General features: G+C 36.4%; 2 protein-coding genes and 2 long non-coding RNA genes across 6 annotated transcripts in view; 1 reads left to right on the top strand and 3 right to left on the bottom strand.

The window, feature by feature from the left end:
• The window catches only part of LOC136252802 (uncharacterized), a 169,363-nt gene that overhangs the window by 11,402 nt on the left and 139,406 nt on the right, over positions 1–18,555 (bottom strand). The window lies entirely within an intron of this gene.
• Positions 907–4,251, bottom strand: LOC136254488 (uncharacterized). Its single transcript, XR_010700512.1, has 3 exons — positions 3,141–4,251; positions 2,860–3,086; positions 907–1,367 (listed from the first exon to the last, which is right to left on the bottom strand). It is a non-coding gene; the product is annotated as an uncharacterized lncRNA (long non-coding RNA).
• Positions 8,503–13,903, top strand: LOC136254292 (uncharacterized). Of its 2 annotated transcripts, none has more exons than XR_010700424.1 (3): positions 8,503–8,870; positions 11,940–11,991; positions 13,756–13,903. It is a non-coding gene; the product is annotated as an uncharacterized lncRNA (long non-coding RNA). The 2 variants fall into 2 exon arrangements; XR_010700425.1 differs by lacking the exon at positions 13,756–13,903 and adding an exon at positions 13,578–13,724.
• On the bottom strand, positions 16,422–18,324 carry LOC136253548 (extracellular serine proteinase-like). The gene is made up of 2 exons (XM_066046216.1): positions 18,040–18,324; positions 16,422–17,570 (listed from the first exon to the last, which is right to left on the bottom strand). Exons 1-2 carry the CDS (start codon positions 18,322–18,324, stop codon positions 16,422–16,424), a joined length of 1,434 nt encoding a protein of 477 aa, XP_065902288.1.

Genomic DNA, 18,555 nt, shown 5'->3' with positions numbered 1-18,555 from the left:
TGCTTCAAACGATGAAAACATTTGTACATTTAGATAATGATGTCATTCCTGCGCATGTAGACCAAAGAGTCAACAAGTCTCACATTTGTGAGGTTCTTGTACTCTGTCCCCATAGTGTGTTGTTTCATACGTATGCCAAATAAGCCTTGTGCAATGTAAACACTAATCCAAAATGTTAATGTGTGTTGGTTACTGTAACAGTACACAAAGGACCAGTCTTAAGGGCTTGTACTCATGTTATTGCTTTTAAAAGGTTTCAAAAAAAGAAAATTTGTTCTTTGTAAAAGTTTTTGTTCTTGGGTGGTCATATGCGTGTGGTCAACACAGAATCTTATTAAAGCCTTTTATGTAGCACAGCAATAACTATTATTGTAAATTCATTATTGAAATGTAAAACCTTAGAAAGAATCACTCACGTTCAAAATGATTTGTTTGACGTCTATCTACTTATATATAAATCAGTAACTATTTAGTTCACTGCCTTTTATGGATTTATAGGTGTGACATCAAGCTACTGTACTGTAACTCTGCATGTATTATAGTTTATGTCTTACACGTAGGGACCCGCACAGGAAAAAAAGTGGCATTTCCTGTAGCAGGATATGTGCAGGAAATTTACAGGACAGGTGACATTTCCAGCACATATCCAGGAGATGGAAATGTACAGGAAATTTGCAAATTTCCTGTACATTTCCTACTACATGATAGGGCACAATTTCCTGCAGATTTCCTGCACTGGACATATGAAATTTCCTACAGATTTCTTCTATAAGGTATTTATGAAATTTCCAATACATTTCCCCTATACAGTATCTATGGAATTTCCTATAGATTTCCCCTATACAATATCTATGAAATTTCCTATAGATTTCCCTTATACAATATCTATGACATTTCCAACAGATTTCTCATATACAGTATTAATGAAATTTCAAATACATTTCTTGTATAGTATCAAAAAAACTTCTACATGTGATAAAAACTGTAAACAATAATATCTACATGGTACTACATTATATACAAGTACACATGCAGTTACAAGGGTATAGTATAGCTACAAGTTAGTCACATAATACAGTACCATATATCAGATTTGGTGACCCATCACGAAAACTTCTTTTGCTTGGGACAAAGTGTGATCACCTGGGCTGAACCTGTTTAATTGACTACCATCTTTATCATCATATCAGCATGTTTGCTCCTTAAGCTTGAGTTTTAACTTTCATTAGCCCATCGTGTCACTCCTTGCTAGATGTCTCTCTGCTCTCTTGGTGTGTCGATGTCACTTAATATCTTCTTGATTGATAGCTATTTCCACCTTGCCCTTAAGTTCGGCATATTACAGCTGCTCCACTTTATTGAAGATTCTGCAAATTGTATAATGTAATTGAATGCACGGTATAATGCACATTAACAAAAAAATGCAACCTACACTACAATATAACTATTTTGTTTTGTTTTTCTTGGACATTTAAGAAAGTTAAACGATGCAAAATTACTGAAAACAGATCCAGTGTAGCCATATGAAAAATGTTTGTGGTCAGGGCCAACAAATATGAAAAACTGAATACATTAATACTATGCATAGAAAACACATTAATAGTAGGATCTACTGTATTTCGCAGATTGGACTCGCAGACTGGACTCACAGACTGGACTCGCAGACTGGACTCGCAGACTGGACTCATGCACTAAGCTAAACAGCTTCTTAACAGTTATCCAGGCATTATCTAGCTCTTGTACCACTGGAAACACCATTATCAAGCTAAAACTGCTGAAGCTGCTCTTCCTACAAAGTCACAGAGTTCGCGAATGTACTAATTTAATAGAATGTTTACAAAACATGTGAACTTGTGCATACTAGCAGTGGTGGAGGCTATTGTAGTTGCGTAGGATTAATTCCTTTGCTGCTTTACTGCTTAGTACTAGCAGATAGGCTACTGTGAATGGCCAGAAGTAAATACTTAGCGATGTAGTTAGTATTGCGCTATCCGCTTAATGCTGCCCGCTAAGCTAGTTTACACCGATCTACAAATATGTTGTCACTATATAGACTGTGTAGAAAAGGCTATGTGTAGCCTATATCTAAACTATTTATGCACTATTATAACGTCTTGTAAATATTCTAATAAATTAGTGCACATGCGATATTTGTGACTTTGTAGGAAGAGCAGCTTCAGTAGTTTTAGCTTGACATTAGTGTCTACAGTGGTACAAGAACTAGAAAACGCCTGCATAATTGTTAAGAAGCTGTTTCTAGCTTAGCGTGAGTCCACTCCACAAAATACATTAGGCCTATTTGTAGCAGGTTGGCAGCTATTCTTGAAAACTAGCTCCTTAAGTGGCTGAAATACAGCAGAATCAATACCAAAATCTTTGGCTGACTGTTGAAGGCCATCTACCACTGATTCTCATGAAGCGAGGTCCTCGTGTCAAAGCCAGAAAAGGTGACTAGAGCCTGACAGGACACCCAGAAAACATAACCTCAAGAAACCAGTTTTGAGCATCAAAATTGCCAGATAGTTTGATAGTGTAGCTACCGACTAGAGGTGGTTGTTCAATTTCCCCTGGTGTATAATCTGGATCACTTTCTAAAATCAAGTTACAAATAATGGTAAAGTACTGTGTGGCATTATGTTCAATCCAAATGCACCTGGGAATGCATACATACTACTCAAGGTACTACTTAGCACAATTACTGTAGGCAAGATATGAGCAATGGATATAAGGTTACACATATTTTGAACAGGATGTCTGTTTGTGGCCTTGTTTAATGATACACCACAGAATAAACACATACTACAAACAAATAAACACATAATTACAAACAAGACTTGTAATCACAAAAGAGAACCTCACCTACAGACCAGGTGACACATCAACGACATATTCAGTAACAGCTCAAACTCAATTGTAGGTTGGCATCCTGAGGTCCGAGTGACTTTTTCAACAGGTGCTATAGTCTTAATGATGTTCACCATCTTGGCAAGGCTTAATACATCTGGTGATACATTCTGCTGACGAGTAACACTATATTTATCTCCAGACATACTATATACTCTATTGATGAGTGCGATTTTGATAACCTGGATATAACAAATATTTGTGTAATGGACTAGGCGACTCTAAATGATGCCTACCTTGTTTTCCTGCACCGAGTTGTAGTATGAAGAGCCTGTTTGTTTCCTCACATTAGAAGCAGTGGCAATAATACCATTCCTTTTCACATACGCATATGGAATTATAGCTGCTAAGGTAGGCGGGTGATGTGCGAGTAGTGACTTGAGTCCAGAACCCCTCGAGTTGAGACGGCCGCTTCACTGGCATTTTTTAATTTCACTACTTGCTTGCGGAGTCTTCTCTTTCTCTATGTCACAGAAGAACGCTTCGATTCTCTCCAACTTTCTGCCAGCACCTGCCAACGTCGCCATTTTTAATGTTCCCGCGCAGCATAACAAACGCCTCAACTTTTGTCAGAAAAAATATTAAGTTGTGCGCTTAGTAAAATCGAGGTTAAAATCAATCGGTTAAAATTCTTGCTCTTTGCGAACCACCCAACCTTTTACTCTAGAAGAGAAAGAGAGTATCTTCCCTCATGTACAGCTAGCTAAGCTTTATACGTAGCTATACTACTATAGATTATATAGAGGGCTAGCTATAATCTATGGTTATTAGTACAATTTAAATTCTAGTGCACAGACTAACGTACGAGAAGCCATACAATTGCACGTAAGAGTTTGCTACTTAATATCATTTCAGCCCTTCAGTACACTCAGACTTACTTCAAAGATTCTGTTGAGCAGCCTGCAACTGTCAGCACCCAACTAAATTACGTTTCAGATTGCCACATCTCTTGAGTGATGATTTTAAAAATTTTCCTGGTGGAGGGGGGCCTGCCCCCAGACCCCCTTGAAAATACGCTACAATTGCTATACCCTCAACTGTGGTGGCCCACCCGACTCTATTTTGCCAGAGCCGGCCCTGCTTGGTAGTCTTGTTCGGTTACACTTTGGTTCACACTTATCAGATTTGATCAATTTAATTGTTCAGGACAAGTAGTGCAATCTGGATCCAGAGGCAGAGATGGTTTCAGTGCCCACGGGTGATTAGTGCTGTGGCAATCTGGCTCAGTGCCCGAGACATGCTGAAACACGTAGTAGCTGCTGTAATAAATGAAGGAGTTGATTATATAATTATAGATACAGAATTTTGCATGTATGATCAGCTTTGGCTACACATCATGTGCAATTCCCACTGAGCCAAACTGGAAACTGACAAATCGCTACACCAAAATCTTTTAAGTGCATTCTATGTAAGTAACTATGCATCAGATGTAAAGCAAAGCACACATCACAATGTCGACCCCATTTGATGTAGTGTCATACTCATACATTATGTAGAGTCGTTTTTCTATGATAAATTGTGTGGGAATACTACCTTAAATAGACATGTACTTCTTGTAGCCAATATAGCTCCTAATGGCATTCAGTCCCCTTCATTGACTCATTGTCAATAATCTCTCAACGGACCACCCTATAGTTTGTGGCTGCTGATAGTAAAATATCTGAGTTGAGTTAGCTACATATACGTATGCTGGTGAGAATTTTATACATTTATCCCAGAAATTTTATTGCTGTTGTAGTGGCACAATGGATCCTAGCCACTACTGCTATGATCCAGTAGCAGTAGTAGTGGCTATACTGGATGGTAGCTTCATTGGTTTTGTATACATAATTATGTGTTGACCTGGTTATAGTGGTACTCCTCTGGTAAGAGTAGAAATGTGTGTGCTGAAGCTCCAACAGATACTGTAGAAAATGTATGGGAGATGAGTTTCCCAGTTCGCTGTGTATAGAAAATTGTTCCAGCTCATCGATAGAATGATTTTTTGCTTATTGTGAGATGACACATAACAGCCTATAATATTTAGTTTTATGGTGATTCTGTGTAATTCATAATACAAAGTAACGTAATTATGCATAGGTTGCTTGTTTTTGTTCTGTGCCATGGTTACCAATGGGGCTCAATAGAGAGTGTCTGGAAAGCCACCCATTTGTTTGTTTAACCATTACTAGCAATTACAAATTGTGGTAAACCTATTATATCAAACAGCATGTAGCATTTTTCAAGCTGTAATAATTTGTTATTACACATTATAGGTATATTGATCATGGGATTAAAGTTTGGTACATGGGTTAATTTCTATATTCTGCAAGACAACAAAAACTGTGAAGTGTGTGATAGAATTTTCAGTGGATGCAGATATATTCATGTAATAATTCTACCTTTAGCTATACCAGTTAAACTGCATAGTACAAACTGAAAATAAAATTATTGCAAAATTTTACAGTAATTTGAGCTGAAGTGTAACCATATCAATTTAAAATTCCATAGTAACTTCAAATCAATGACAGTAAAAGTGGCATGTGTCAAACTTATATTACATGCCTAACTGCAAACTACCAGAACAGGTGATATGTACTAATACAGAAAATGCACCAGAAATGTAAACAAATTACCTTGAAATTTCCGCATAACTGGAAATCACCTGGACAAGTGGTATGTACTAGTACAGGAAATGTTCCAGAAATGTGAACAAAGAACTCCTTGACAAAATTTGGTTGTGGAATTTCCTGCACAACTGGAAATTAGATGGAAGAGTGATATGTACAAGTACAGGAAATGTGTCAGAAATGTAAACCAAAAAATTTCCTTGACATTTCCAGTTCCAGGAAATGTGACATTTCCTGCATGAGTGGAAATTGCCTGGAAAGGTGGCATGTATTAGTGCAGGAAATGTGCCAGAAATATGAACAAAATATTCCTTGACATTTTTGTTAGTGGCATTTCCTGCAAAACTGGAAATCACTTGGAAAGGTGATATGTACAAGTACAAGAAATGTGTCAGAAATTCAAACAGAAAATTTCCTTGACATTTCCTGTACCGATATAACCGCCGGAAATGTGGTATTTTTTGCTGTGCCGGCGATTATGCTGGCATAATTATGAGCATAATAGGTGCCTGAAAGCATTGAGCATAATGGTTGCATAATAGGCAGAATATTTGTATAATAGTATGAATTCTTGCTTATCAAAATAGCTATCACGGAAAGATCGATATACTCTAATAGAACAGTCAGTAACTCTAATAGAACAATCACATAGCTGACTGTTCTATTAGAGTATATCGATCTTTTCTGTGATATGCATTTTGACAAGTAAGTTTGTGCTTCAGCCACTTGTTATTTATCCATAAACTGGAAATTATTAGCAGAGCATGAGAACTGAGGCATAAATAATTGGGCATAATTTGAACATAATGGGTAAGTATTGAGCATAAATTTAAGCATAATAGGTAAATATTTGAGCAGTGCAGCATAGCATAATAGGTAAAATTATGAGCATAATCGGCGGGTCCCTACTTACACATTATGTAGTTTATGATATTTGTTTTGTTGCTATACGTACTGCACTGCATGTTATTGTTAGCTATACATATACTGTGTTTCAAAATTCACTTCTTGAAAATTCATTGTAACATATCTTCAGATCCAATCAGAAATCACACCCATACCAAAAAATTGTGTGATAATTTCTGTTTGAAATTTTTCTCTAGCTCTGTTCTTTGACTGTGCGATCAATGTGCATAACTGGGTATTTCAAAGTGAACAACATACATAAACAATTCTTGGGTTACGTTCTGAAGTCCTGCATAATTTCTACAACACCAGATGCAACAGAATTTAAAAATAATATTATCACAGTGTCCAGCACCAGTGCAACAATAATAATACCAACTGTTTCTTTATTTGTTGGAATAGATAAATATTGTCTACAGTATGCTACTCTAGAATTCAATATAGCCTACATAAAAGTTAAAACAGATTTTGTAGTGCACATGTCAGCCCTTTAGAGCTATGACCTACACTAAGTGTCCATGAGAGATTATTGGTTCCCCAACTATAATTGATTAATCTATAATCATCAATGGTATCACAGTCTTACATCCATTAACACATAATTCCATGTTGTATGGCTTCATTTTGTTTTTCTTATCATTTTGCTAAGTCATGATAAGCAGATTTTTTGGCTAATTATGCAGATTGAATTGTTCAGTTAAGAATAACAACAGTACATTATACCTACTGTACCTAACATTTATAATAATTTGTACTACCTGTAGCCAGGACAATTATTTTAAAGTAATCATGCTGCTCTTTGTGTACATAGACTTTCAATGGTGGAATGAATTAGATTGTTATTGTCTGTATCATGAACCACGATAGTGGGTTCATGATAGGGATCGCAGTGGAATTTTTGAAAATCCTAATAAAGCATTCACCTAAAACCAGCCTTAGAAACATTACCAGAAATTTAGTACATTTTTTGGTCGTGTGCATTAGTGTAGACAACCTGTGTAAAATATTCATATAATACAATCACTTTTGAATGCGATGTTTTTGAAGCTATGCATATGTTGGAATAAATGTCTAATGATTGAAACCAACACATTCCAAAGGGTTTGAAGCCATTTAGTCCCTAACCAAGATATTATCTTGCACTAACCTCAAAATTTGCTTCCACTTAGTACACTTCAAAGCCATACTGTGTATGTAGTGTGTGTCTGTGTCTGCATGGTTTAATCATGGCACACTTTTATACCTCATAAATTAGAGTGTTAGCCACATCAAAGGGATACTCGAAATAACTGTTTGTGTGCTTTAACTTTCTCAGTTAAGGAACATTGTGTGAGATATAAACTGTTTGTTTCTTATTTTATTTCAATTTCTGTTGTAATTTACAAGTACATGTTCCTTTGTAGCCTGCAGCTCGTCTATACAAAACCATTCATCTGGAAGCCACAAGTCACCGACTAAACTGATGATTGTTTCTAATGTGCATGCATGTGCGCATGTTATTGCATTTTTAAATTAATTGAGTTGATTGACTATAATGTAGTCTGTATCACAACGCGTACGCCATAAGTGTCTTGTCCTGGAGGAAGCTGGTCTATCACATCATACTTCAGTCATTTTGCTTTGTTATTACCGCTAGCATAACTAGTCGAGCAATTTTTGGTCCAAATTTATCCCAGATTTAACCTTAGATGGGTAAATTCTCAAAAACTCTTCTGTGGGGGCATGCCCCCAGACCCCCCTAGACGAGAGCATGCTAAAGCATGCTCTAGGTTTTGCACTGTGTACGTGCATATATGCTCAAAACTCCTTACTTTAAAACAGCACCCATCATAGTCTGCTGATTTTATTACAAGCATTTTCTAGTTCGATGTACGTGATTTTAATATACCCTGAAAAGTAGACTATCTCATTTGGCGACAGTTTCAGCTAGCTACTACTTTCGTAGTTTACTTGCTGGAGAAAACAGAACACCTATAATTAGTTGGATTTGCCTATTAATGACGAATGACGTAGGCAATACGTCATAGACTGAAGTAGTCTCGTGCCCAGACCCCACCCACTGCGTTGAATAGGGTCTGGTGACATTCGCAGGAGTTTTGGGCCCTACACTATTTTTCTTTTCTGACCAATCGGACGCCTTGATTCAGGTACAACGCGATTTGATAGGCTGGAACTAGGAAAATGGCCGACTACAGCTATGGATACAAATGCGTAAACAATATGGTGGCGGGCCCAAAAACATAGCGTAAGTCACCAGACCCTAACGCAGTGGGTGGGGTCTGGGCACGAGACTAAGACTGAAGCAGTTTCTAATTTGTTGAAGCACCGCTGGACATTTATGGACGGCCTGGAACCACAAGTAGATGGCTGTATTTAGCGAAGGTTTTAGCCTACGCGTTAATAATAAGGTGAAAATGATTGGTTACATACAGATTCAACCGACTTCGTAGGGTGAGTGAGTATATTGTATGTTAAACCCATACATTTGGGCCTACCGAACCATACTGAGTCTGTATTGCCACATGTAGACGGACTTCAATCCTACCAAATGGGTCATTTAGCCTCTATTATACAAAATTTCATTGCCTTCACTGCAGAGCGGAAATTGTACACCGCTATTTGAGATGTATTGCCAATCCAACACTGTATGTCAATTTAATTTTTAATCAGAAGGCCCATGACCTCAAATTTCTGGTATTGAAGCAGACTCGAGCATAAAACAACACTCAGAAGGCTTATTATCAAACACTGAACTCAGACAAATGGTGATATAGCAGTAAAAATGGTCTAGACGAAATTTGGAAACATTCAAAAATTGCAAATTTTACGCGAATTGTTCCTATTATTCATATTATTATTTTGTTTCACTCGTGTACAGCCCAAGGCTTCCATTTTTTCGCGATAAAAACTACACGGCCTTACTCACTGAGTCCTTCCGCGTGTCCATGACCCATTAATTAACCCGTACTCTACAGATCGCTAACCGGCCTCCACCTCGATAAATTTCTAAGTTCTTCTTCGCCATCGCCTGCCGTTCCGTATACGGAAGAAGCCGTAGAAGAATAAAATTACGGGATCTTGTGTACTCAGGATGCGTATTGTTAGACTATGGTATTCATAACGTTAATAGATGGCAGATTGAAGTTGTGCAGCACTCTTTTACCTTACAAGATCGCCATAATAGGGTCTCTAGTGAGGTGCCCGTCTTCGCTACAAGAAGCCATTCAAGCACGCATGCAAGGCATCCAGTTTATTCTTCTTCCTAACCATCACAGTGAGTGCTTTGTTTGTCCATTATAGGTGGAAGATAAATGGTAGCGCTGATATCATGGCTGCTTTTCACACGCAAAAAAAGGTTGGGTGGGGTGTTCATTACAACCCTACCATTTAAAATATTTTGTGGATATCATCAACAACCCTCCCATATGGTATGGCCATGTCATAAACAACTTACAGAATGTGAAGCCTGACAGTCTTATATGGGAGGATTGTGTGCTACTGTGCTTATGTCACTAACTAGCTACTATGCACTTATTTTAGCACATTCTCCAATCAGCTAGTGACATTGACAGTTGCAAACATTTAGCTATGACCACATGCTAACCAGACTTTGCTGACTATACCTATGGTGTTCCACTTTATGACACACTGCTGCTAGCAGACTACACCTAGGCTTTCCAGGGCTAGAGCCCAGTCTAAGTCCTGGCAATTAAAACTCAATATGCCAGTTTAAAATACTCCTGCATGGGTAATGCAGAGCTTATGATAACGTCCGGACACCAGACAAAATCCGGTCAAATTGCATAGATGTCTGACCATAATGCAATTTGTCTGGACACAGTGTCCCATCAAAGCACAAGGAAGGAGCCTAAGGGCTGAGCTGGCATGCTATCAACAATAACAGTCACTTGGTTGCCAGGAGATAGTATACATTCTTACAACCCAAGGGAGTGACCACAAATGTACCATTGCCAACCCTCTGGTGTACTGTAACCACATAACAGTTGCAGTAAGGCATGTGACATCTTACCACTATAATGTTTATTTGCTATGCTACAGTGGACATACTGGGCATTCATCTTCCACATGTCCAGTCAATTTTGGCAATTGTCCAGCCAATTTTGGTTTGCCAGGACATTGTGGCAGGACAACAGAGAATTCTTATCATAAGCTCTGTAATGACTGACAAATCCCTGGTAATCATGTAAGACTGGCTATGCCATGCACTGGCCACTAGTAGTGACATTGTGATTTGTACATGCAAACACCGGCATAGGAAGACTTTTCGGCCAAGCCTAGCCATCTCTTATTTGCTTGATTAATACCAACTCACAGTGTTGCTGCTGTATTCAGCCCTGTTCATACGTGCATTTATACAAAGGTGTTGTAAAGCGTCATCGCTACAATAATAGCACTACAGCTACAATGTATATAGCTATCTCTTCACTACCTATTTGCTAGACAACTCTACACCTATAATGCACGTGCTTGATGTATGCATCGTTATATCACGTGAAAATTTATCTTCTCTTTTGAAAAAAATTGGATTCTACTGGAATTATAACACTAACAGTTACCATTCTTATAAATTGTATCATAGAGTTTCATTCTTGTCCTTCTGTTAGAATAAACACCTAAGACATCTTGTTCTTCTTCAAGTCTCCTGTGCTGTCATCAACACTGTCTCCTGTATGATAGGTGCACAATCAGTAATTCTTCTGACAAGTAGGTAGCTCATATAGCAGTGTGTTTTCAGCAACGGCACCAAGTTTGACGATGATGGCTCAAACACTGAGTATAGACTGGGAATTAATGTATCCTGCTTTATATTTTGTGTGTGTACAAATCAGGATGAAAATACAGTCTTTATCATAGATTACAAAATTAGTATTGCATTAACATATCTAATGAGTTAGCCTTTTAAACTAAGGAATCTCTGTTAGCTTACTACACTAATGTATCAATTAGCTTATAATCCGTAAATGGATTTGGAACAAAGTACACAAATTAGACATATTAAAAATTTCGCTGGAATGGTAATGTAAACCACAAATCCCTATTTTGACTCTCTATAAATACAAAATTAATAATGCATTAAGACATCTAGTTATTGAGTTAGCCTTTTAAACTGAGGAATGTCTGTTAGCTTACTACACTAATGTGCCAATTAACTTATAATCCATAAATGGATTTGGAAAAAAGTACACAAAAAAATTTAAAATAAGAAATAGGGATCGCTGAAAAAAGCCACGAAACAAGAAGGGATCGCTGGGGGTGGTAATGTAAACCACAAACTCCTATTTTGACTCACTTCAAATTGACAGAGCATGTAACTAAAAATTTATGACAGAGAGTCAAAATAGGGATTTGTGGTTTACATTACCACCCCCAGCGATCCCTTCTTGTTTCGTGGCTTTTTTCAGCGATCCCTATTTCTTATTTTAAATTTTTAATATGTCTAGTAATATAGAAAAGGAATGATATTAAAACAGTATAGACATTTGTTTGGTATCTCATTAGGTATACATTCTATTTGGAGTTATGAAGGGATCATATGATATAGTGTGCTGAGGTAAGATTTATCAATATCTAATACTGTAATATTATAATTGTATATCACAATTTAAGGTGCAACTGCTGATTTTAAATTTCTCCATCATGCACGTTTTCCTTTTATAAATGTTTTTGTAAAGCTTCTTCTGTGTCAAAAGTTCGGTCATTTAAATTTGCACTTAATGCTTAACAGAAGTGTACACGTATATTACGTATGTAAATCATCCACTGTTGGTGTTTTAGCACATATTATTATATACAAAATAAAGACAAATAAGTCCTCACATTTTACTACCTACAATGGGCCAGGCCATTCAAGGGAACAGAATGCTGCAATTATAAGTGGTTGAGCAAAAAAATTGTTTCTACTAAAGTATTCTTTAGCAGGATCTGTTCACCATAAAACATGATCACATGATTTTTAAGTAGTCCTATGTAACGCTTGTCCTAACCAACTTTAAGAAAGCAACTCTAAGCTAATACTAATCCAACTATTAAATTAAAGAAAATTAATTAACTATTCTAACAACTTTGCCATTATAATTCTGTTAAGCATTAATAATAATGACCAAACATAGGCAAACATTTTTTAAACAGGCAAACAATTATACGAGATGGAGAAATTTAAAATCAGCATGCAGTTTTCACCTTAAATTGTGCTACAATAGTATTTGTAGACATTACCTCAGCCCCAAGTTGGTAGCACACTATAGCTATATCATAACGATTTCCAAATAAATACTTCTGAAATATCAACCTCTTTTCAGATAGTCATGCAGATACTAAATATTAAGCTATGTATGACTTAAAAGAATATGATTCAGTCAAGGGTATCAATTGTTATTCATAGTCCAGTCCAGTTATATTCTCAGTCCAGTACATGTGTTGTCGTTGACCCTGTAGAAACCCATGAATGCATGTACAATATACTACTCACACCATTCCAGTGAGACATTCCAGTGGTTATGCAATTGACATAAACATGTGTAGGTGTTACATATTTAACAATGTGTACCATTTCAACATCTGTCCATGAGATACGTAGTCTGTTATAGTGTACTGTACACATTTACTGTGAAAACACCTTCTAAACAACCATTGAAAAGTTTTTGCGAACATGGTATGTCCATACACAATCTGGACAATTTTATTCCTTTTTTTGGTCAATTGTAGGTGCAATATCCACTATCAATCTCCAAATAGTCTAACCAGAAAAACAACAACCGATAACTACAGTATACCTGTCATGAATACCAACTTTATAATAATACAGTTTGCATTAGTTTAGATGGAACTAACTGAACTGATGAAACTGTACATTATTAGCCTTAGGTATAGCTAATTGCGTCTTTCTTGATAGCTACAGGTAACATCAATATTGTATTGTGTATATACATACAACCCATTAAATTATTGGTTTTAATAGTGAACTCTGAGTTACGTATGGTATGAGAGTTCAGTTCAGTTTGATCATGCAGTTAAAACATTTTATGTGTTCAAAATGCACTTCAAACCAATGTCCCTAATCTATATGTACAGTACTACTTACATGTGTAGAATATGTTAACAACATAACTTTTACACAACATTACATCATCCTTTTAGGTAGATCCATTGTGCATCTCAAGTGGTTAACAACATACACATGTTACTAGAAAGCATAATATTAAATATAGACTGTACTTATGGTAGGTCTATAGGTGATAGCATATTTTATTTCTTTTATGTTGTCCTTAAACTTGTATGAATTCATCTGAAATGTTTTTTTTCGTCTATCATGTAGGGTGGATCCCATATTTGTACATGTGTGAAATCAACTACCATAGCTACAGTATATACACAACAAACATGCATGGCAATCCCATGTCTTCGTAATTTATTTTTACATGTGTACATTCAACACTGTGGCTGGCTACCAAGCCATCCTCATGAAGGGGCACACATTTTCATAGTTTTATTAGCATGCGTGTATATATTATTATAATGTACCTAAGTGTGTGTGTGTGTTATGTAGTGTGTGTGTGTGTGTGTGTGTGTGTGTGTGTGTGTGTGTGTGTGTAGTGTGTAGTGTGTAGTGTGTAATGTGTGTGCAATGTGTGTGCATGTGTAGTGTGTCTGTGTGTCTGTGTAGTGTGTGTGTACATGCTTACATGTGAGTGAGAGTGTGTGTGTGTTGTATGTGTGTCTGTGTGTACACACACACACTACAAACACACATTGCACACTTGCTCTGCTCTGCGTGTGTGTGTGTATTTGTGTGTACTGTGAAATAACTGTACAGTATACAGTATGCACGAATGTAACAACATGATTTAACAGTTGCACATCACTCGTACATATATATAACATTGGTTAGCTACTCACTGGCATCTGTGTGATGAATGTAAAATATGACCAAATCAGCTACTCTCCTACAGAGACACCAAATTTAATTTCCTACATATATATAGTGCAGCAATATAAACTATTTAGTATGTTGTGTGACTTATTATTCATATTATGCTGGAGTGTGTGTGTATACTATACATATATACATGTGCCTGTTAAAAATCTCTGCAGGAAAACATTGATACATATGTTTTTGTAAATCACCCAACACCAGATATTTAAAATAGTTGAGTATTAAAATTTATTTTGTGTGTGTTTAATTTATGCATCATGATTTCAGTTTCAAAGTACACAATTATCCCACTAACCTATTTACCTTTAGTGGTAAACACCACATACAGGTGTGTTCACCCTCCAGTACCTAACTGGTAGAGTCAATAACAAGTAAATAAATTAATCCTCAGTTATTGTAACAGTATATGGCCACATTCATACTGTACATATGTAGCTATTATGCTTTTTACTGATATAGCCCGTGTATAGACACTGTAAGACATGCAGTGCTAGGATTCTTCAGTGGATAAATTGGTAACTCTGAAATTATTACTGACTGAGGTCGACTCTCAACACCACCACAGTATAATTTCTCCTGCACCGGTGCAAAGATTCATGCTTATCACTGTTATTTGACTACCATCAAAACACTATAGTGTACCACACACATCGTCTCCATAGTGTACCACACACATCGTCTCCGTAGTGTACCACACACATCGTCTCCGTAGTGTACCACACATATCGTGCCAATTTGGAATGATAATTTGATAATTACCCTAGCCAAATTGATAGTGACACTTGGCAATGTTCTGGAGTTACTGTTTATACTCTAACTTAATCACTTAAAAAGAAAATATGATTAACAGGACAAAGAACTCTAAATAAAAAGAAGCAAGAAAGATTCATTATTGACCATACAACCACTAAATGAGTACATAAGACCTACTCACATATACAAATTAAGAGTCTATTATCATCACTTCTCATTGCTTGGACTTATTTAGGAGATGAAAAGAATATTTGGCACAAATGCTTCACTAAAAATGGGACTTGTTATTGACTGCATAGAGGATAGACATACGCTATCTTACTTTTCCTCTGAAATATGATATGGGCAATGTTGGATTTTCTGCTAGTATAAAAGCAAATATAATAACTGATTTTTGATCACACTTCCTATCACAACAAGGAGAACACAGGTGCTGGTGTATTTTCTTTCTAGTTTTAACCCTAAACGAATAAGTTTAATTGTGCAATTCAAATAATCGGTGCAGGTTTGAGACTGATATTAATCTTCCAACGCAATTTTTAGCATAGTAATTATGTAAAAAGGCAAAGACTCGTACATATATATAGGAATCATTTCATAGCATAGCTAGGAATCATTTCATAGCATAGTTGTTGGAATAATCTTCACTACAAACTAAAAGTTGTTCTACTGTTGATGACACCATTCAAAATAGTCACTCTAATAACCTATTGTATAGGGTGTATAATGTTATGGTAAGGGATCAGTTGCATTTATCAGAGCAATTGCATACTGCTGCCATATGTGCTTGTCAGTTGTTATATTACATTATCAACATGGAACATGTTTATGACTAGCATTTTAATGTCAGTCTCCAATGTATTTTTACCACAAGCCCTGCTCAGTGACCGATTAGTGGTAAATGAAGATTAATTCAGACTAAGAAGCCAGTTATTTTACGGAGTGGGTCAAATGTATAAGAGAGATGTGAAATCTAATTGTCTCCTTTTGTAGTAAAATTTGAAAGGACATGTCAATCCTTAATAATATCGTGTATTTGCATAATTACTTACTGTATGTATTATTAAAAATATTCAGTGAACAACTTGTGGGTATGTATTCTTGTCAAAGTAATAATGTCAAGTATATAGACAAATGTTTTGCTCACACAAGAGTCTTCTGTAACATTAACACAGCATTATTGTATTAAGTTTTGAACTGTAAGAAAGTATAATATACTATAATGAAAGTTTATACATACTTACATTTACATGAACACCATTTCAAGTGACATATAATATACACTGTATAATATATCAATATTTGATTGAAGTAAACAATGGTTCACCATTAAACTCTTCACAATTTATATAAGGTAAAACTCCTATGAACAGTAAACGATTAAGTGTAGTGCCAACAACATCATTGACAGCTGTCAGAGTAGTGTATTCACTCAGGAATTTGTATGCCTTACAGAATCGGACTCTGCCTCTGGAGAGATATGTTCTTAGCATGTTTCTAATTTCTGTATTGGTTATATGTGGGCATTTCTCCAGTAGTAGGGCAACAGCTCCAGTAACTAATGAAGTACTCTGGGAAGTTCCTGATCGGAATCTTTGACATATGTTACATTCATCTCCATCATTAGCTGTAGAGTTGTAACAGGAGCTGTTAGGGATACATATGTCACTACTGAGGATGGTATAGCCGGGAGCAAACACGTCCACACATGATCCCATGTTGGTGATTAAAGTTCTACCTTCAAATTCACCCATCAATGCATTATCATTCATGTCAGTAGCAGCTACATTGATAACACCATTGTAACCTGCTGGATAAACTTTACAGGAGTCATAATTTAGTTTCTTAAAGTCATCACGACCATTCCCAGCAGAAGCTATGACTACCACACCATCAGCTATTAATTCTTTCACAAATTTGCTAACACTAGGCATTATGTTAGTTCCAGCAATAGAAAGATTAATAATTGTATGTGTTCCATTTCTATGTTTCCTATGTTCACGTACACACATTAGTCCATCAAGGAGAGATGCTTCAGAAGCAATGCCTAGACAGTTTGCTACTCTAACAGAAAACAAAGTCACACTAGTGGCTAGTCCAGTACCATTTCCACCAACAAGACCAGCTACATGAGTTCCATGACCATTGCAGTCTTCCCCTTCATGTGTTTCATTGTCTATCTTGTCAATTGGATCACAGCCTGGATAGTGAGCTCTACCATTGAATACACTGTGATTATAGTGAATACCAGTGTCCAGTACATATACATCAACTGATTTCCCAGTGTATTGGCCAGCAGTATATTTCTGATCCAGTGGCAATGCCTCTTGGTCTACTCTATCCAAGTGCCACCCTGGCCTGGCAGATGAAAGAGTGTCATTTTCATCATCCAACAAAATGAATACATTTTCCTTCACTGAAGCAACAAATTGGTGATTAGTGACCTAAAAGAACATGCATCAGCATCATTGCACACATAGTCACATGATAACACAAACAAAATTGTATAGGTTCTCCTTTTTTGTCTATAGTACTTTCATTTGGATCTACATTCATTTATTATATAACCTGTACCCTGCAGTGCAACCTATAAGCATCTATTGTACACTTTTCTTTGTGATTCTAAATATTTCTTTCTTCTTACTTTTTTGTAACTAACATATCCTACTTATGCATCAATTTTTTTTGGCAATAAAATATATTATTGTCTTTGTACAGTGTTGTTTTTTGTAGGTGGTACTCCTACAGGTCTTGTTGCCTTCTGTATTCACTGATGGTTGAACAAAACCAACTATACCATATGCTCTAGTATATACAGTGTAGTTAATTTGTACTGTTAATAAATGTAATTCCAGCCATTCAACGATACAGTAAACACATTAGCAATGAAATCACTCAACAAATCATCCTCACCCATTTTAAAGCTCTTTCTGACAGCGTAACTGTTAAACATTTGATGTTAGGATATTCTGATATTATCTTTGCTTCAAACTTTGCCTTGCTGCAGCCTATAATCAACTGATTCACAAAGTGCTGTTGCTGAGCGTCAGTTGAATTGTCCTGAAAGTGGACAATGTAAGTTCCTGGATCACGCAAATTTTCATCAGCAGATCTTTTAACTCTTGCAACACCAGAAACATCTTGGAATATGACACAGCCAAAGATCAGGGCAAAAACTATGCACTGGAAGTAGCTCATTGTACTGTAAGTAATGTATGTATATAAAGATATAGGCCACACTGGTTCATATGTGTACCTTTAGATCTACAACATAGAAGCAGGTAACTTCAGTATTCACTTAATCAACAATCGTTCTAGCATTTGACGCTCACTGCACTCCAACACACTCTCATGGACTTTTATAGTCACAGAAATTATTAAGGATTCAAACATATACGGGTTCGACACATGTACGGATTCATAAAATGA

Source organism: Dysidea avara, chromosome 4 (genome assembly GCF_963678975.1).
Source record: "Dysidea avara chromosome 4, odDysAvar1.4, whole genome shotgun sequence".
Classification (NCBI taxonomy): domain Eukaryota; kingdom Metazoa; phylum Porifera; class Demospongiae; order Dictyoceratida; family Dysideidae; genus Dysidea; species Dysidea avara.
Note: the sequence above shows the minus strand (reverse complement) of the source record. Positions and strands in the feature narration are given on the sequence as shown.